At 45.8% G+C, this 18,363-nt stretch overlaps 1 protein-coding gene across 5 annotated transcripts in view; it reads right to left on the reverse strand.

Moving 5' to 3' along the window:
* CD247 (CD247 molecule) overlaps nucleotides 1-18,363 on the reverse strand; it is a 91,623-nt gene that overhangs the window by 12,052 nt on the left and 61,208 nt on the right. For all 5 annotated transcript variants that reach the window (XR_006279645.1, XR_006279642.1, XM_038407801.2 and 2 more), the window contains exons 2-3: nucleotides 6,845-6,951; nucleotides 1,119-1,172 (exon numbers count right to left, since the gene is read on the reverse strand). Coding sequence is in view for 3 of the 5 variants with exons in the window: in XM_038407801.2 (XP_038263729.1) it covers nucleotides 1,119-1,172; nucleotides 6,845-6,951 (161 nt within the window). In the remaining 2 variants the exon portion in view is untranslated. The remainder of the gene's footprint in view (nucleotides 1-1,118; nucleotides 1,173-6,844; nucleotides 6,952-18,363) is intronic.

Genomic DNA, 18,363 nt, shown 5'->3' on the forward strand with positions numbered 1-18,363 from the left:
TCCCTATCAGCAAAGGGAGAAACTGACAGGGTGCAAGTGCGTAGAAGAAAAGCTATATAACTGAACAGATCCCTGAGCATTAGCCAGCTTCCTTACCTGAGAACAGGTAAAAATCAATCAGTGTAAATATATTAGTTTATCAACCTTTAATCACCTTCCCTCATTTCTAAAGGTAAAATAATAAAATTCTCCTGTCAAGAGATCAACAGTACGTTGAGACATTGTGGGTGGTGGTTGTTTTTTTTAAAGGCATACAATATCATGTATTTTTACAAATAAGTGTCTAATAGTTCCATATACTTGTACTATCACTATTACAAGTGTAGTGCTCTGGTCCATTACTAGAGTACTCTTTATAAGCATAGAGGTTAGACTTGGTACCTTACAGACAATCTATGGTCAACTCCCTTTCCAGCAACCCACAATGCAACATTCAAGCAATAGTTAATAAATAATCTGGGAGGAGTTCACATTTGACCCTTAAAGCGTTGCATTCCAGATATCCATATTCTAAACCCTACCACACAGAACAGTGAAGAGACACAGGTGACTTAAATGGGGCTACTCAAATACGTACATACTGCTCAGTGTGAGGTAGTACGGCAGGGTCAGGCCCTCTGTAGAGGAAAGCATGTGCTGATGAGCACGTGTATGTTTCATCGACTTACAGACAGCACTCTGTGACCCACACACCATCTCCTGTGCATGCATTGGACTGGCTGCATCTGCCAACTGGAGAGCACTGGCTCAATACTGGAATGAACTGTTCCCGCCCTTCTGGTGAATGGACTTGCCAAATGCACCTTCTGCACATTAATATAGTCAAGCCTTAAACCAGAGTCCTAGCGTTCCGCTGGTTACAGGTGAGTGAGAAGGAAGTTTCTCCCACGGTGAGCTATTAGGAGCTCGCCCCAGTGGGAAGTCACTTCATCTTGTAGCTACTACACTGCCCACTTGTGATTGTTCCTCATTCATCTGCCTCATCCAGCTCATCCCGAGAGCCTTCTGGCCAGAAGAAAGTCACCTCATTCAAAGGACAGCAGGAGGGGAGGAGAGGAGAGAGCATGTCTGGATGAACAAATTAAAAACATGTTGACACAAGAGCAGCAGTCACTTACATTATACACGTCGTTCTGGCCCTGTGGAGCTTGGGGCTCAGGAGCATTGCTGAACTGAAAAAGAGAGAAAGCGAAGTGAGCACCTGGCAATGGCAGCATAGTAGATACAGCCCCGGGGGGGGGGGGTATTCTTTCCTTAGGTGGGGAACCTACAGACTAACAACCTGTGGCCCTGCCAGAGCCATCAAGAGTTTGCCATCTGAGGTGCCTAAAAGGGCCAAAAAACTATACAAATTCCTGCCCTGCTCTCCAATGGAGCTTTCCTTTGCATTTCAATCTACTCTCAGGATTGGTCATCCTTTTAATGGTGCTTTATAACAGCCCTTTGGAAGCTGAAACACAGACAGGATTTCCTACTGAATGTTCCCCTCCACTGTGCACGTGCATGCTACGGCAGGGTCACCGTCGAGCTCCAAGCCAGTTATTGGAAAGTCTCTCATGAGGGCAAGGGCTGCTAGCATTAATGCCAGGTCTGGCATGGGCCCCGCCCTGCAGGATCAAGCTCTAAAAGCCTAATGACACCTTTTAAGTCTCCAGGCTGCGCAGCGGCAGAAGGTGCTATATAGATTGGGAGAGGGGTGTTTGAAAATTTTCCTCTTAAGTCTGAATATTTTTGCTCCCATCTGCACAACTCTTGCAATCAACCATACATACTTCTCCTTGGCCTGCCCAGGCTTAGTTGTTTGTTGTTGTTGGGTTTTTTTCTGGGGGTGGGGGTGGGGTGTGAGAGAAAGAGTCTAAATTAAAAGCAGCCATTTGAGTTCTGAGATTTTTCAAAAAGTGAAAAACTACCAAATTTTTACAAGAGTTTTAACCTCTCATAGCTCAAAAGAAGCTTGGCCTAAACATTTCCGATTTGCTTTATGCACTAAAAACTAGCAGACAGACTCCAAAAATGTAAACTTAGTCTGACATTTAGGTTTCCCCCCCACACACACACGAATGGCATAGCCTCCTTTGACTATTTGGCAGGCCCTGTAAGCTACAGAGCTGCTAAACCCCCTTCTTACTACAATGGAGCTTACAAGTTCAGTTTGCATTGCCTATTCATTCATTTTAAAAAGATGCATCTCTAGGGGCCCATCTGGTGCTCTGGGCCTCTGTCTCATACATTAATCATAATATAAGCAGACAAACGTGCACCCATAAATATATCCACATCAAATGACACCCTCCTCAGCAGACTTACTAAGAGAGAGAAGAGACAAGCTTTGTTGCATGCTTGGAAGATTAAAAAGTCTGGGCTCCAACAGATTGTGGGGTGGGGTTCAAAATAGAGGATCCTCTGAGAGCACGCTGCTCGCAGCTCCTCACTTTTATAGCGGTCACGCCATTTCAGCCTCTGCTGATCCTGACTAGCGTAGCACGTATTCATGGGAAGAAAGACAATCTCGGGTAACTAAGTCCCAAAGCTACAAGGTCTGCTAGTGCAGTTTGATCCCTACAAGCTGTGACAGCTCCTTAAGATGGGTGGCCCATGCCATTTTGAATCAGGTACAGTAGGACATTGACTCAGTACCAACACATTGGCTCTAAGCACACCTCTATGGAGCAGCTGTGCCTGCCATGTTGGGGTACCCCCCCCAACTCCACTACTTCGAAGGGACACAGGCATCGCTGTATACCCGTTAGCGCCACACTTACAGCTAAAGCGCTTTCCACAGACAGCACATTCAGAACTTGCATTAAAGATCTCTGTGACCCCAGCCTTGCATGGGTGAGGAGTGGGCTCTAGCCATCAGTATGGATCTCATAACCCCTGCAGTCTGAAGGTGCTTGCTGGCCCCTGTAGCAGGCTTAAAAGGGGGCTGATGGTTCATGTCAGGGGCCAAAGCAGGCTGATGGCTGATGTCAGGGGCCATTATCAATTCATTTATATACAATTCCATTACTGGGCAATGAGATAGCTAGCAGTTCTTTGAAGACTTCCTCTGCCTATGAAGCAGCCAGGAGAGGTACCAGTTCTACAGCCCAATAGCTAAAGCAAAGAACTGACAAGCTCTACAGACATGCAGAGCCTCTAAATGCCACTAGACAAAATAGCTTCTATTCTAGTAATTTATGAGATCTGCTGGGGAAATGGTTACAATTTTAATTGCACTGAAGCTGCTCTGGGTCTTCTGGGGAATTCAGCAAAGCCTCTTTGTAGCCAGCTTTCTACACAAGAAGGCCACACACAGAAAGCTTTCTATCCCAGGCATGCCTACGTAGCAAAAGATTGATGGAGGGTTTGTCTACACAGAATGGTTTTGAGACTTTATACAGGGGTAACTGGGAGAAATTTAGTGGCCTTTGATATTCAGATCAGACTAGAGATTGATCTGTATATCATACAGATCAGACTAGATCTGACTCTCTCTCTTCTGGCCCTAACCTATGAATTTAGGCAAGGGCTTTGCACTGCATGTACCGAACTTTGTATATAGACACCACTTTCTAGAGAGAACAACACCAGGTAGACAGGATTTGTGTGTAAGGACTCCTTTTGCTGAAGGGAATCAGAACAGCTCCTCTTTGCTCTCCCCATCATGACACTGGGAAGGCTGCAGACTCCAATTTTATAGCTCCATCTTAAATAAATGGAGTGGTACCAGGGATGGGTTTATCATCCTGCCTCTTTCTCTGAAGCAGCAACTTATTTATTTGCTATCACTAAATTATTACTTGTGGCACCTTAGAGACTAACAAATTTATTAGAGCATAAGCTTTCGTGAGCTACAGCTCACTTCATCGTGAGCTGTAGCTCACGAAAGCTTATGCTCTAATAAATTTGTTAGTCTCTAAGGTGCCACAAGTACTCCTTTTCTTTTTGCGAATACAGACTAACACGGCTGCTACTCTGAAACCTGAATTATTACTGTATACACATTCAGTTAACAGCTAGACACATTGCAGAAGGTAGGCTATTCCATCTCCTTTGGGTAAAATCTAGGACATCTCCAAGTAGACTACATGCACCTGCTGCCAATATTCAAATCACCCTGCAAATCTGTTAACCTTAGAAGGGGAATGATTTCTCTCATTTTGGTTTCTCACTTTAGAGGAGTTCTGTGCTGGGAACAAGCAACTGCTGGGCTAGTTCAACCCTGCTTCAGCATCTTGCTGCTCCAGGCTCACAAGCTCCTGGGCAATTTTACTGAGCCGTCCCTAATGACCGCTCTCTTTCCCCAACAGCAGGACAGATCCTTGACTCCTGCAGTCAAGTACAATGTGTGCGTGTGGGGGCATTTGTACGACTGTCTTTTCGCTCTGGCAGGCTCACACAGACTAGCAGTCCTAGAGCAGCACTTTCATCTGGATTTATAATGGCAGCCAAAAAAAAAAAAAAACAAAACCAAACCCCACAACTCCTTCCTGCCACTGCCGAGTTCCATTCATTTCTTCTAAAACTTTCTTCCTTCTGATTTTCGTGGTAGATATGCTGCCTTGGGACTGTTTATCTGTGGAACAGATGAGTGCCAGCAGCTGCAGGGCAAACTTCCCCTCTGCCAGCCCCAACTAGCACACCTCCGCCCTGCCTGGGAGTACCCGTGAGAAGAGAGATTCTGTTCCAGGCCTATTCAATCCTTGGCTTCTCCACGGCAGGCTGACAAGGAAGGTGCCTGTTTTGAGTGGGTTTTTGGGCTGAACCCATTGATTAGAGTAGACTGAAACCAGAGGAAGATTTCTCACTTCGCCAGTCAGAGCAGAGATGCTGGGGAAAGGCTGCTTGCCTAAGCCAGGGAGAGGGGGGACGCTCCCCTTTGCTTTTAGCAAAAAACAGGGGTTGTGCTTTTCCCCAGCCCCCTCACATGGGCCTCTGGGGGGAATTGGACTGAAGCCATCAACTCCCTTCATGAGTCACTGAACAGCCCATCACTTACCCACTTACCCCTGTCACAGCTCCCAGCTGGAGTCAAGCCTCCTAAGACTCCATGTATCCATTACCAGTCCCCAACTCGACATCCAGAGTGGTGGTTTTATTTTTTTTTTAGAATGCAGTTTAGCTTGGGATTTCTCCTAAGTGCTCAGACCCTGTTCCCTAGGTATTCCTCTCTCGCCATTTATCACAGTCTCTTCATTTCAAAGAGGCATAAACCAACTCACAGTGCTGACCCAGCATCTCCTACCTGTTCTGTGCAGCCTCTGGTATTGTGTCCACCACTGTAGTATCAGAGCAGCGTACAGAGTTAAGAAGGACCCAGAGCTGCCAAGGTACTTAGGCTTCATTCCGTTGAAGCCAATGAAAGTTAGAAGGCTAAATACCTCTACAGCTCTGGGCCAAGGAGACTGGCATCTATCATGTGAGGTTTCCTCCCCTTCAGGGAAAGGCTATGTCTCAGAGTTTTCACCTGAGACAGCCAACATCATTAGTCACTTTTGAAGTTTGGGAACTGTTGAACTGCATGGAGGCCTACTTCAGTTAAAGTTCCCCAGCCACTGGTGTTCAAGTTTCCATCCATCCCTCTGACACCATCTCCTCTCTGGCAAAAATGCCCATCTTTACTGCCCACTTCTTCCACTCCAAGCCTTGTGCAGAAGGAAAAAATATTCCCCAACAAAATCAGTAGGCACTCCCACTGCTTTATCCTTCCTCAAATTCTTCCTCTGTTATGACTCCTGCAAACACCACTAGCAGAGAATGCCTCAGCAAGAAAAGGCTACTGTTTATTTTGCAAAAGCATCAACATTTTACTGTTATTTTGTCCCCCATCCCCACTCCTGTTTTTCTGTTTTATACCCCATTTTGTCTTGTCGTAAGTTGAGATAGTGATCTTTCTGAGGCAGGGACTCTTTTCATAACCATGACTGGGCCCCGTGGCACAACAATAACAAACATGTGCTCACAATGGCTACCAGAGCCACAATTCCTTGCTCGGTTGTCAAGGTGTGTTGGGGTCCCTGAGCCTTCGGGGCTGAACTATTATCACGTGACTGTCATGTTGCCTAAAGGCAGGAAGAGCTCTGACCACGGCTTGAATGAGGCAATATCAGGCTGAGGCTGGCTGGCATTGTTCTTTATGTCTATACCTCATCCAAAGAACAGGCCAAAGGTGGGGCGTGAGCCAAAAATCACCCGCAAGTTCTAAGGCGGAGAGAGAAGAAATGCATTTTGGCTGCAGATGCTGAATCCTCACGGGATGCGGGCTCTGGGGAACCTTGCCACCACCACCCACAGTGACTCAGTTGGCTACTTTCTGAAAGCTCCAGGCCCCTCCTTGTACCTTCCATATTCTGATGGTGAGTGGGTGCGACTCTTGAAGGAGCACTGCCTGTTTCTTTTTAATTAACCCACCAATTCAGATCATTAACTGCAAATGTTTCGCTAGATTTTGCATTTTATGCTTGGGACTCATGCACTTCTGGGCCCTGCTCTGGAAAAACAAAATCAGTTAAGAGTGCTCACAGCCCACTTCAGAAAAGGAAAGGCCTTACCACAAAGGAAGTTGCAATAATCCTACCATACTTTCCCTACATCTACAGCGCTCAAATACTGAACTGCTTTCACTCCCGCCAGATCCCAGTGCTCAGCAACAGGCTCACAATGATCAAACTGCAAACCCAGCACTTCTCATTTGCAATGGGAGCCAAACGACCATAGGCTTATACATCAACTTTCAAGCCAGGCAACTATCCAAGAAAATCATCTTCCCCCAACCACTTCCCAGTCCATAGACAGATTGGATTATGTGACAAACACCTAATGGTTCAGTGTTTTGAGGAGACACTGTGGCAATTAGACTAACCTTAGCTTTCAAAAAGAGGGCTGTAATGATGACTGCATAGATGAAGAGGATCCCATCCAGTATGTAGCACAGTCTCGGGTCTGTCAGTCCTGGAACCGGTGCAGCATCTGTATAGAAATACCAAGTACATTAATAAAAACAAGGTCATCTGGGTTATAATATACAGGCTGGCGTGTATATGGCTTTGCTGCCCTCTACTTAACAGAGCAACAGCCACTTCAGTGTGTGTGATTACGTACCCCCATAGCGGCTGGAGTCCTACAAAAGGACATACAAGCCCTAAGGCAACCGGCAGTAAAGGAAGACTCTCTTTTAGCGGAAGAGGCTAAAGATAACCGTTATGAAGCAGAAAATCCAAGTTCTATTCCTTGTGGCATGCGTGCACAGTTTTAGCTGGTGACTAGGACATCTGCATATCTATGGTCAAAGATCAGCTACAATACAGTTATTTGAAGAATGCCTGACATAGACAACTACAACCCATCAAATCGGTCATTAGAATCCAATATTATCCCCTGCAGGGAGTCATGGCAACAAGAAGTTGTGACATAAACACCAACACTTAACAGCATTTCTATGTCCTGGGCCCAGTCAAATGACATGGTTAAGGTTACCTCCCGATCCCATCTAATGGCAGGCAGCAGAATGCCCTGACTCCAGTGGCACCTATTACAGTCATGACTATACCTTTTCAGAGAACTAAAAAGAGGAGCCAGAGCTGAGAAATTCAGCTGTGGAGCCAACAGTTCAGGTCCAGAAGTTGGAGCAGTCTTAGATCAAGGGTTCAGGTCCAGAACCATCTATAGAGGAAAGGTTACAGTGTAATCTAAAAAGCAGAGAAAGATCACCTTTCTGGGAAATGGAGGAAGGTAACAGGTTATTTGAATTGCAGAATTAGAGGGAATTCAGAGAAGGGTGAAAAAAGTATCAAGAGTACAGAAAACTCATATGAAGAGAGAATGAAAAGTCTGGGATTGTTCGCCTTAGGAAGGAGATGAATAAGAAGGGACAAGTATATAAAATAATAAATGGTGTAGAGAAGGTAGACAGGGAGAACAGCAGTTCCCAGTCTCATAACACAATTAAATTAAAAAGGTGGCAAATTCAAAACTGATACAAGGAAATACTTTTTCACATAACGTGATTAAACTATAGAACTCATTACCACAGGAAGTTGTTGAGACCAAGACTTTAGCAAGATTCAAACTTGGCATTAATACAGATATCAAACATATCCAGAATTACCATAATTCATTATAAAAATTGTGGAAGCGGTATAAAACCTCATGCTCCAGGGCCTAAGCCAACCTCTAACTATTAGAGATCAGAATGAGACATCTGCTACTGCAGGGTTCTTACACCTTTTTCTTTACAATCTGCTACTGGCCACTGTCAGACAGGATACTGAACCTTGGATCTGACCCAGCCTGGCAATTCCTGTGCCCCATACCTGACAGATGTTAGTCACATTGCTTAATGCATTACTGGAACACATGTTGATATTACGGTTGATGAAGGTGGTATAGGAACCTTTACAGAATAGAATGTTCTATATGCTGGATCTCTACTCTGATTGGTGTTCCCACACAGGCCACTCTCTCTAAAAAGCTCTAGTTATAAAGCTTTTTGCAGATAATGTTTTTTCTATAAACAGCCACATCAATGTGAGGAAATCTGCCTTCTGCAGGATCAAAATGTCCAGTAAGTTAATGGTGATGGATTTAAAGAGCTGTATTCCTACAGAGAGACTGGGTACACTCAAACTTTTAGTCATGTTTTAACACTTGATAATACAATTGTAAATTCTAATGTGGACACTATACCAGTATTTATTCCAGGACACAAATGTTTGCTGCTAGTTGTGTTTAAACTGAAGGATTACACTGAGGCAGATGAAACTGTCAATATCTTAAAATGATTTTTCTAAACTAGGAATTGACATTCAATTCAAAACAGTTCATGTGATTAGAAACCATACACTTACAGGGTATGTCTACACTTAGAGCTAGGGGAGTAATATCCAGCTTAAGGAGACATACCCATGTTAGCTTTGATGGAGCTAGCATACTAACATAGCCGTGGCAGTGTTTGCAGCAAGAGGGGCTAGCCACCCTGAATAATTGTGTAGCATCTTAGAGAGGAATGTGTTCAGGGTGGCTATCTTTCCACTACTTGCATTGTCACACCTAGGGAAAGAAAGTGGTATATGATCCTAACACTTCTATAAATGCCTTTTAAAGGATATTCAACATACTTTACAAATATCAATTAATCTTCACCACCACACTCATCTGATACAGGATTATACCCCACTTCCAAAAGGGTAAACAGAGGCAAGGAGAGGTTAAGTCACTTGCTCAAGGTCCCACAGTAAATTTATGGAACAGCTGGGTACAGAACCTGGTCTACATTATGAGTTTAGGTCGAATTTAGCAGCGTTAAATTGAATTAACCCTGCACCCATCCACACAACAAAGCCATTTTTGTTGACATAAAGGGCTCTTAAAATCGATTTCTGTACTCCTCCCCGACGAGGGGATTAGCACTGAAATCGACATTGCCATTTCGAATTAGGGTTAATGTGGACGCAATTCAACGGTATTGGCCTCCGGGAGCTATCCCACAGTGCACCATTGTGATCGCTCTGGACAGCACTCTGAACTCTGATGCACTGGCCAGGTGTACAGGAAAAGCCCTGGGAACTTTTGAATCTCATTTCCTGTTTGGCCAGGCGAGTTCATCAGCACAGGGGAACCATGCACTCCCAGAATCGAAAAAGCTCCAGCATGGACCGAATGGGAGGTACTGGATCTGACCGCTGTATGGGGAGAGGAATCCATGCTCTCAGAACTACATTCCAAAAGACAAAATGCCAAAACATTTCAAAAAAATCTCCAAGGCCATGAGGGACAGAGGCTATAGCAGGGATGCAACACAGTGCCACGTGAAACTTAAGGAGCTCAGACAAGCGTACCAGAAAAACAAAGAATCAAACAGACGCTCTGGGACAGAGCCCCAGATATGCCACTTCTACGCTGAGCTGCATGCAATTCTAGGGGGGGGGGGCGCCACCACTACCCCACCCCTGTTCGTGGACTCTGATGATGAGGTACTCTCCGCCATGCCTGAGGATTTTGCGGACGGGGAAAATGAGGATGACGACAAGCTTGAGGAGAGCAGACAGCACACCATTCTCCCCAACAGCCAGGATTTTTTTATCACCCTAACTGAAATACCCTCCCAACCCAACCAAGCCAGAGAAGGGACCTCTGGTGAGTGTACCTTTTTAAATATAATACATGTTTTAAAAGCAAGTGTTTTTTAATAATTAATTTGCCCTGAGGACTTGGGATGCATTCGTGGCCTGTACAGCTACTGGAGAAGTCTGTTAACATGTTTGGGGATGGACACTTTACCACGTCATGCTAGTAGCAAGTAATCTGGTATCATTGCATGACAAAGCCTGGCAGTGTGTGGTCCCAGTGTTTTCTGGCATTCAAGCAACATCCGTTTTTTATCCCTCTGTGTTATCCTCAGGATAGTGATATCATTCATGGTAACCTGGTTGAAATACGGGCATTTAATTAAGGGGACATTCAGAGGTGATTGTTCCTACTGGGCTGTTTGACTGTAGCTGAAAAGAAATCCTCCCCACAGTTAGCCAAGCGGTTGGGGGGGGGGGGGAAGGGGGCATTGGCACTGAGCTGTTTGCGTTTGGCTAGCAGTGATCTTCCCTGATACCAGCCACATGGTGGAGGGAGGGGTAAAGCGATCATCCCAGAGAATTGGATGGGTGGGGGGGTTAGTTTTGTTTCTGCTGCTGCACATTAACATGAAAACCGCAGCACTAAATGGCCAATTCAACGGGCCTTGCTTGGTATGGGAGAGGAGGGCGCTGCTGTTATGGAAGTTGCAGAAAGACTATGGTTTACCGTGGCCGCCTGCAAGCCAAATTCTGTTGCCCAGCACTGCATGTGTGATCTCTAACACCAAAGCCACAGGCACTCAATATAAGATGCAAAATGCGATCTTGTACCGAAATCACATGTGCTATGTAATGTGAATAGTGTTGTTCACCGTGAAAGAGTATAGCCATTGTTCTGTAAACTGTATCTTTTTAAATACTTCACTCCCTTTTTTTCCTCCAGCAGCTGCAAATGTTTCAAGCCTCCCTCCTCCATCCCAAAGGCTCTCTCAGATAAGGCGGCGGAAAAAAAAAAACACACGTGCGCTGAAATGTTCTCTGAGCTCATACAGTCGTCCGGCACTGACAGAGCTCAGCAGAATGTGTGGAGAGACACAGTAGCAGAGTACAGGAAAGCAGCCAATGAATGTGAGGACAGGAGGGATGATCGAGATGAGAGGTGGCGGCAGGAAGTTCAGAGGAGGCAGGATGCAACGCTGGGGCTACTGCGGGATCAAACGGACATGCTCCAGCATCTGGTGGAGGTTCAGAAACGGCAGCAGGATCACAGACTGCTGCTGCAGCTCCTGTTTAACTGCCCTCCCTCCTCCCCAAGTTCCATAGTCTCCTCACCCAGATGCCCAAGAACGCGGTGGGGGGAGGCTCCAGGCACCAATCACTTCACCCCAGTGGACAGTCCAAGCAACAGAAGGCTGTCATTCAACAAGTTTTGAAGTGGCCTTTTCCTTCCCTCCTACCCTCCTCCCACACCCCACCTAGGCTACCTTGTGAGTTATCTCCCTATTTGTTATAATCAATTAATAAAGAATATATGGTTTTTAAACTATAGTAACTTTATTTCTTTTGCAAGCAAGCTGTGATCGAAGTGGGGAGAGTGGGTGGCTTACAGGGAATTAGAGTCAACCAAGGTGGGGGGTGGGTTCATCAAGGAGAAACAAACAGAAGTGTTCACATGGTACCCTGGCCTGTCATGAAACTGGTTTTCAAAACTTCTCTGATGCGCAGCGCTTCCTGCTGTGCTCTTCTAACCGCCCTGGTGTCTGGCTGTGTGTATTCAGCAGCCAGGCGATTTGCCTCAACCTCCCACCCCGCCATAAACGTCTCCTCCTTATCTCACAGAGATTGTGGAGCACACAGCAAGCAGTAATAACAGTGGGAATATTGGTTTCGCTGAGGTCTGAGCGAGTCAGTAAACTGTGCCAGTGACCCTTTAAACGTCCAAATGCACACTCTACCACCATTCTGCACTTGCTCAGCCTATATTTGAACTGCTCCTTACTACTGTCCAGGGTGCCTGTGTATGGCTTCATGAGCCAGGGCATTAAGGGATAGGCTGGGCCCCAAGGATAACTATAGGCATTTCAACATCCCCAACAGTTATTTTCTGGTCTGGTAAGTAAATCCCTTCCTGCAGCTGTTGAAACAGACCAGAGTTCCTGAAGATGTGAGCGTCATGAACCTTTCCTGGCCATCCCACGTTGATGTTGATGAAATGTCCCTTGTGATCCACCAGTGCTTGCAGCACCATTGAAAAGTACCCCTTGCGGTTTATGTACTGGCTGCCCTGGTGGTCCGGTCCCAAGATAGGGATATGCATTCCATCTATAGCCCCACCACAGTAAGGGAATCCCATTGCAGCAAAGCCATCTAGTATGATCTGCACATTTCCCAGAGTCACTACCTTTGATAGCAGCAGCTCAATGATTGCATTGGCTACTTGCATCACAGCAACCCCCACAGTAGATTTGCCCACTCCAAATTGATTACCAACTGACCGGTAGCTGTCTGGTGTTGCAAGCTTCCACAGGGCAATTGCCACTCGCTTCTCAACTGTGAGGGCTGTTCTCATCTTGGTATTCTTACGCTTCAGGGCAAGGGAAAGCAAGTCACAAATTCCATGAAAGTGCCCTTACACATGCAAAAGTTTTGAAGCCACTGGGAATCATCCCAAACCTGCAACACTATGCGGTCCCACCAGTCTTTGTTTGTTTCCTGGGCCCAGAATCGGCATTCCACGGCATGAGCCTGCCCCATTAACACCATGATCTCCAAATTGCCAGGGACCGGAGTTTTAGAGAAATCCGTGTCCATGTCCTCATCACTCTCGTCACCACACTGAAGTCGCCTCCTCGCCTGGTTTTTCAGGTTCTGGTTCTGCATAAACTGCACGATAATGCGCGAGGTGTTTACAATGGTCATAACTGCTGTGGTGAGCTGAACACGCTCCATGCTTGCCGTGCTTTGGCGTCTGCTCGAGCAATCCAGGGAAAAGGGTGCAAAATGATTGTCCGCTGTTGCTTTCATGGAGGGAGAGTTGACTGACGACATTTACGCATAACCACCCACAACAAATTTTTGGCCCCATCAGGCATTGGGAGCTCAGCCCAGAATTCCAGTGGGCAGCAGGGACTGCGGGAACTGTGGCTTAGCTACCCACAGTGCACCACTCAGAATGTCAACGCTTGCCACGGTGCTGTGGACACACACCGCCGAATTAATGTGCTTAGTGTGGACGCATGCACTCTACTTTATATAATCTGTTCCCAAAAATTGAGTTCTATTAAATCAGAGTAATTTCGTAGTGTAGACAAGGCCCAAGAGTCCCAATGCCTATTTTCTTGTTCTAATCATTCAGTAGGCCACACTTTGTTGTGCAGCCTTAGCTCAAGGCACACACCTGGTGTATAGCAGCACAGGGCCCTTGACTTTGGGAAACATCGTTTGCCAGATCCAGGAAATCCCCATTCACATAATTGCACGCCTCAAACCTGCCACCAGTTTAAAAGATACAGGGGCCAGACCTGCCGCCTCAGTGCTTAAATCCTCTCTGCTTCTCTTTCAAGCAGATTAAACCCTTTTGATCCTTGCCAACTCAAGAATGACAAAGAACCTGATACCTTCTTGCTTCATTGTTAAAGAGTAGGGTGTATAAAAATAAATAAAACAGGCTTATAAATGGAGACTTAAGATCAAATATATGCTGAATCCTTGGCCAAAGATAAGCCATTTCTTTCATTGTACAGTAGAACCTCAGAGTTAAGAGCTGACCAGTCAACCACACCCTTCATTTGGAACCAGAAGTACGCAATCAGACAGCAGCAGAGACCCCACCCCACCCCCAAAAGAGGGAAGCATCATTTCTCTTCTGCACAGTAAAGTTTCAAAGCTGTATTAAGTCAATGTTCAATTGTAAACTTTTGAAAGAACAACCATAACGTTTTGTTCAGCGTTACAAACATTTCAGAGTTATGAACAACCTCCATAACTCTGAGATTCTACCATACTCCTTATATTTGTAATAAGGAAAGTTCTGCTGTGAACACCTATTAGTCCTACAAGTCACTTCAATGGGACTATTTTAGATTGAAAGCACTTCAGGGCAGAAGCCATCTTCTGTTCTATGGTTGTATGGTGCCTAGCACAATGGAGCCCCAACCAACACCTTTAAGGTGCTACCAAAATAAAAATGATAATATTTGTGAGTGAGGGCTTATAGAACTGGACCTCAAGACGGAGAAGCAGGAGATAAGCTGGGACAATGCGAATGACAGGCAAGGAGTGACCATAACTTAGCCTGACAAGGCAATAGGAAAGCTGCTCATGGAGAGCCTGCTCCTACTCACCCCTCCACCACTCCCCCTCAAGCCCCACCCTCCCCCACAGCAGACCGCAAAACCCAGAGTAGTCAAGGGAAAAAGAGGGGGGCCAGGAAATGAACCTGCCACAGAGCTGCTCAGACCACCAGACAAGAGGTCTCCCCAGAGGTCACAAAAGTAAACCAGAACCACCTTATGGGAGAACCATCTATTGTTGTGTATATTAACATACTTCCTACAGCACGTGTGGTATATTGTGAACACAGAAATATATATATTTAGATATTTTGAAGTTAAAAAAGGAATTAAACCCTGTGCAGGCCTCTTAAATGGCTTCTCATTTTGTAACTCGGGCTCTGCGCTATTGTTATCTTTTGATAAATGAGCTTTTTTGGCTTTGATAATTCACACACCAGTAACTCATTTAAACCACAGACGCTGCAGGCTTATGTTTACCTATATTTATTTTAAATGGCTTAAAAGGATGGGGATGTTTTTGCTTTAAGGCGTAATCACTCATCAGTGACTCACTGTGGACAAGAAGACAATGAAAGTGTCTATGTCCATTCACTGTCATACATTAACATACTAAGATACAAATACAATGACACACATTTTGGACAGTATTTTCTCTCTCTCTCTCTCTCTCTCTCTCTCACACACACACACACACACGTTTTAAAATCTGTGAAAATTCTTTAACAGAATAAGGACTTTTAATTTAATAATCCCCCATATGATCCTTACCCTAAAAAAAAAAAAAATCACACAGAGCTCCTTCAGTATTAATGATTATTTACAGTAGTGCCCATTGGTGCTGGGTACTTCACAGTCCAGTGCGCATTACATGTTTCCTCAGCCAATCCATAGAGGTTTAGGAGTCTGCTGCTGCTCCCAGCTAGACGAGTCCAATAATAGACAACTAACGTTTTTCAAGCAAGAGGTCCTACCTTCAAGCACTAGTGATGGTCCAAATGGGGTGAGGTAACACAAGATGTTTTCTGAACAGAGACCACCACAACACAATCCCTGCCCTATGGAACTTAAATTAAAGATAGACAATGAGAGGGGAGAGAGAGAAGGTACTGTTATCTTAATATTTTAAAGAAGTAAGCGATTTCCAGATTACTCCTAAAACTTGTCACAGATAGTCAGCAAGTTCACCTTAGACATCACACACAATTAAGTCTCTAGGAGGAACTTAAATGCAAAGATGGTCAGGGCTTTGTGGATGAGCGCAGGATGGACAGATGTTCCACACCTAGGAAGGCAGCAAGGCAGGGTCTTGGGAGGTTCTGAGCTCTAATTCTGCCTCTACCCCACTCACTGTGTGGCTTTGGGTGAGTAACTGCAACTTTATGTCTCAGCTGCTCTACCAGTATAGCAGGGATAATATTTAATAATAATATTTATATTTACCCACGGGGCGTTGCAAGGATTAGCTGGGATCTATATGATGCTTTGATCATCTATGTAAATGCTCACTGGCAGCCTAAGGACAATGCACAAGAAGCAGTCACTCAGGTGGATGAGGCTGGCACGGTAGGCAGAGCAGTGGGATGTGAGGAGATATGGAATGACACAGGGTGGATAAGCAGGAGGGACAGAGTCCTGCAGGACTTTGTAACACAAACTTTGAACTTTACATAGTGGAACACACATAGTGTTTAAGATCGCTAGCCAGACTTCCTCCCAGCCTACCCTAGCTCCCAGAGAAATTTCCTCACAGCCCGCTCACACAGATAGACTCTCCTCCCAAGTGAAGTAGCCTACCCCTCCACAGCAGGTGGTCAGCTGGATGCAGCCACTCTTTCGCTTCGCTGCAGACTTACTACCACTTCCAAATCTCCTCTGACTCTGGAGTCCAAATACAACTGAGGCAGCCTTAATCCCCCTCCACATTTATACCTATTTGGCCCTACCAAATTCACGACCATGAAGAACACATCACAGGCCGTGAAATCTGGTCTCCCTCTGTGCAAATCTGGTCTTTTGTGTGTTTTTACCCTATACTATACAGATTTCATGGGGGAGAACAACATTTCTCAAATTGGGGGTTCTGACCCAAAAGGGAGTTGCAGGGAGCTGCAAGGTTATTTTAGGGGGGTTGCGGTGTTGCCACCCTTACTTCTGCACTGCCTTCAGAGCTGGGTGGCTGGAGAGCAGCAGCGGTTGGCCTGGCACCCACCTCTGAAGGCAGCGCCCCACCAGCAGCAGTGCAGAAGTAAGTGTGGCATTACCATACCAGGCCACCCTTACTTCTGCGCTGCTGCCTTCAGAGCTGGACAGCCAGAGAGTGGTGGCTGCTGACTGATGGCCCAGCTCTGACAGTAGCAGGGCCAAAATAAGGTGGCAATATTATACCATGCCATCCTTACTATGCGCTGGTGCTGGCTCTGCCTTCAGACTGGGTTCCTGGCCAGCAGCCACCGCTCTGCAGCTGCTCAGCTCTGAAGGCAGCACCATCACCAGCAGCAGCACAGAAGTAAGGGTAGCAGTACCTTCCTTTGTGGGATGGATAGCTCAGTGGTTTGAGTGTTGGCCTGCTAAACCCAGGGTTGTGAGTTCAATCCTTGAGGGAGCCATTTAGGGATCTGGGGCAAAAATTGGGGATTGGAAAATTGGGGATTGGTCCCCCTTTGAGCGGGGGGTTGGACTAGATAACCTCCTGAGGTCCCTTCTAGCCCTGATATTCCATGATAACCCTCCCTCCCCAACTTCTTTTTGGGTCAGAACTCCTACAATTACAACACTGTGAAATTTCACATTTAAATAGCTGAAATCATGGAATTTATTATTTTTAAAATCCTATGACTGTGAAATTGATCAGAATGGACCATGAACTTGGTAGGGCCCCGTTTATACCCCACAGAGCAGGAACGTGATAGACTATTACCAGTTCCCATGGGGGTAACCCACTGCACCTTTTTCTTAAAAAGAAAAAGAAAAAAATGAAAACAAAAAAAACCCAAACACCACCACATTACTTAGTGAGAACTGAGTGAAATAGTAACTAAAGGAGAGGAAGCCTGTGGGCCTGAGAGAGAGGGCCCATGCTGAAGTCAATGCAGAGCTCAGCTCTGAGCACAGCCCAAGTGCTTGGTGTGGTTACAGAGAGCAGTTTCAACCCCTCCTCTCAGAGCTGACAGCTGTGTCTCTTGAGCGCGAGGTTTCCTGTGCTATGTTGCAATCCCAGGGGCTTATCTCCCAGTCATCTATCTATCCGATGTACACATACACGCAGCACACACACACCCCCGCACCTTCCTTCCCCCCCAACGTAAAGCCAGAGACTAGCAGCCTCACAACACTGTGATAGTTTTCATGAATGCTGATCTCCAGTGTCTCCTAGGAACTGGTGAGCGCTAACAGAATTGAGCCCATTATTCTAAGGTTGTGCTTTGAGACAAGAGGTGCTTTTCAGACATTTCATAACTTACATATATCCTTCTAAGGGCAGAGGGAAATTGGCCGGGACACCAAGGCAAACCCCTTGTGCAGAATGTGCCATGGGATCTGGTGCATTCATCCACGATGGTGGATTTTATGGACTTCTCTCCAAGCACCAAGAAACTCGGTTACCTGCCTCAGAACAACAAAAAGCCGACATGATGTTGCCAGGCTTCAATCCTTTGGTTTGAGGGATTCTAGGTGCTTCAGTCCTGAAGAGTGGGCGACCAACCCATCCCTCTCACAATCCAGCATCCACCATCTCCTGCATGATCTAATTCCTAATGTCACAATGCCAAATAACCCCAGCATCTGGCAGATGAACTTCATCCTCCCTAAAGAGCCATTGTATCACATGTTGTTGACTATTATCTTCTCTACTCACCCCCAGACTCTCAAAACCCACAGTTGACACTTCTTTGCTTTCCTTGTTGATGAGAGCTGGCTTGATGGTCTGCTGCCAAACTCATCCTGTAAGTGTCTCTGACCAAACAACTGAGGGTGAGCCACAACTGTGCGATCAATTCCACATCCCTCTGTATTCTAAA

The sequence above is a fragment of the Dermochelys coriacea genome, chromosome 1 (genome assembly GCF_009764565.3).
Source record: "Dermochelys coriacea isolate rDerCor1 chromosome 1, rDerCor1.pri.v4, whole genome shotgun sequence".
NCBI classification, from domain to species: domain Eukaryota; kingdom Metazoa; phylum Chordata; order Testudines; family Dermochelyidae; genus Dermochelys; species Dermochelys coriacea.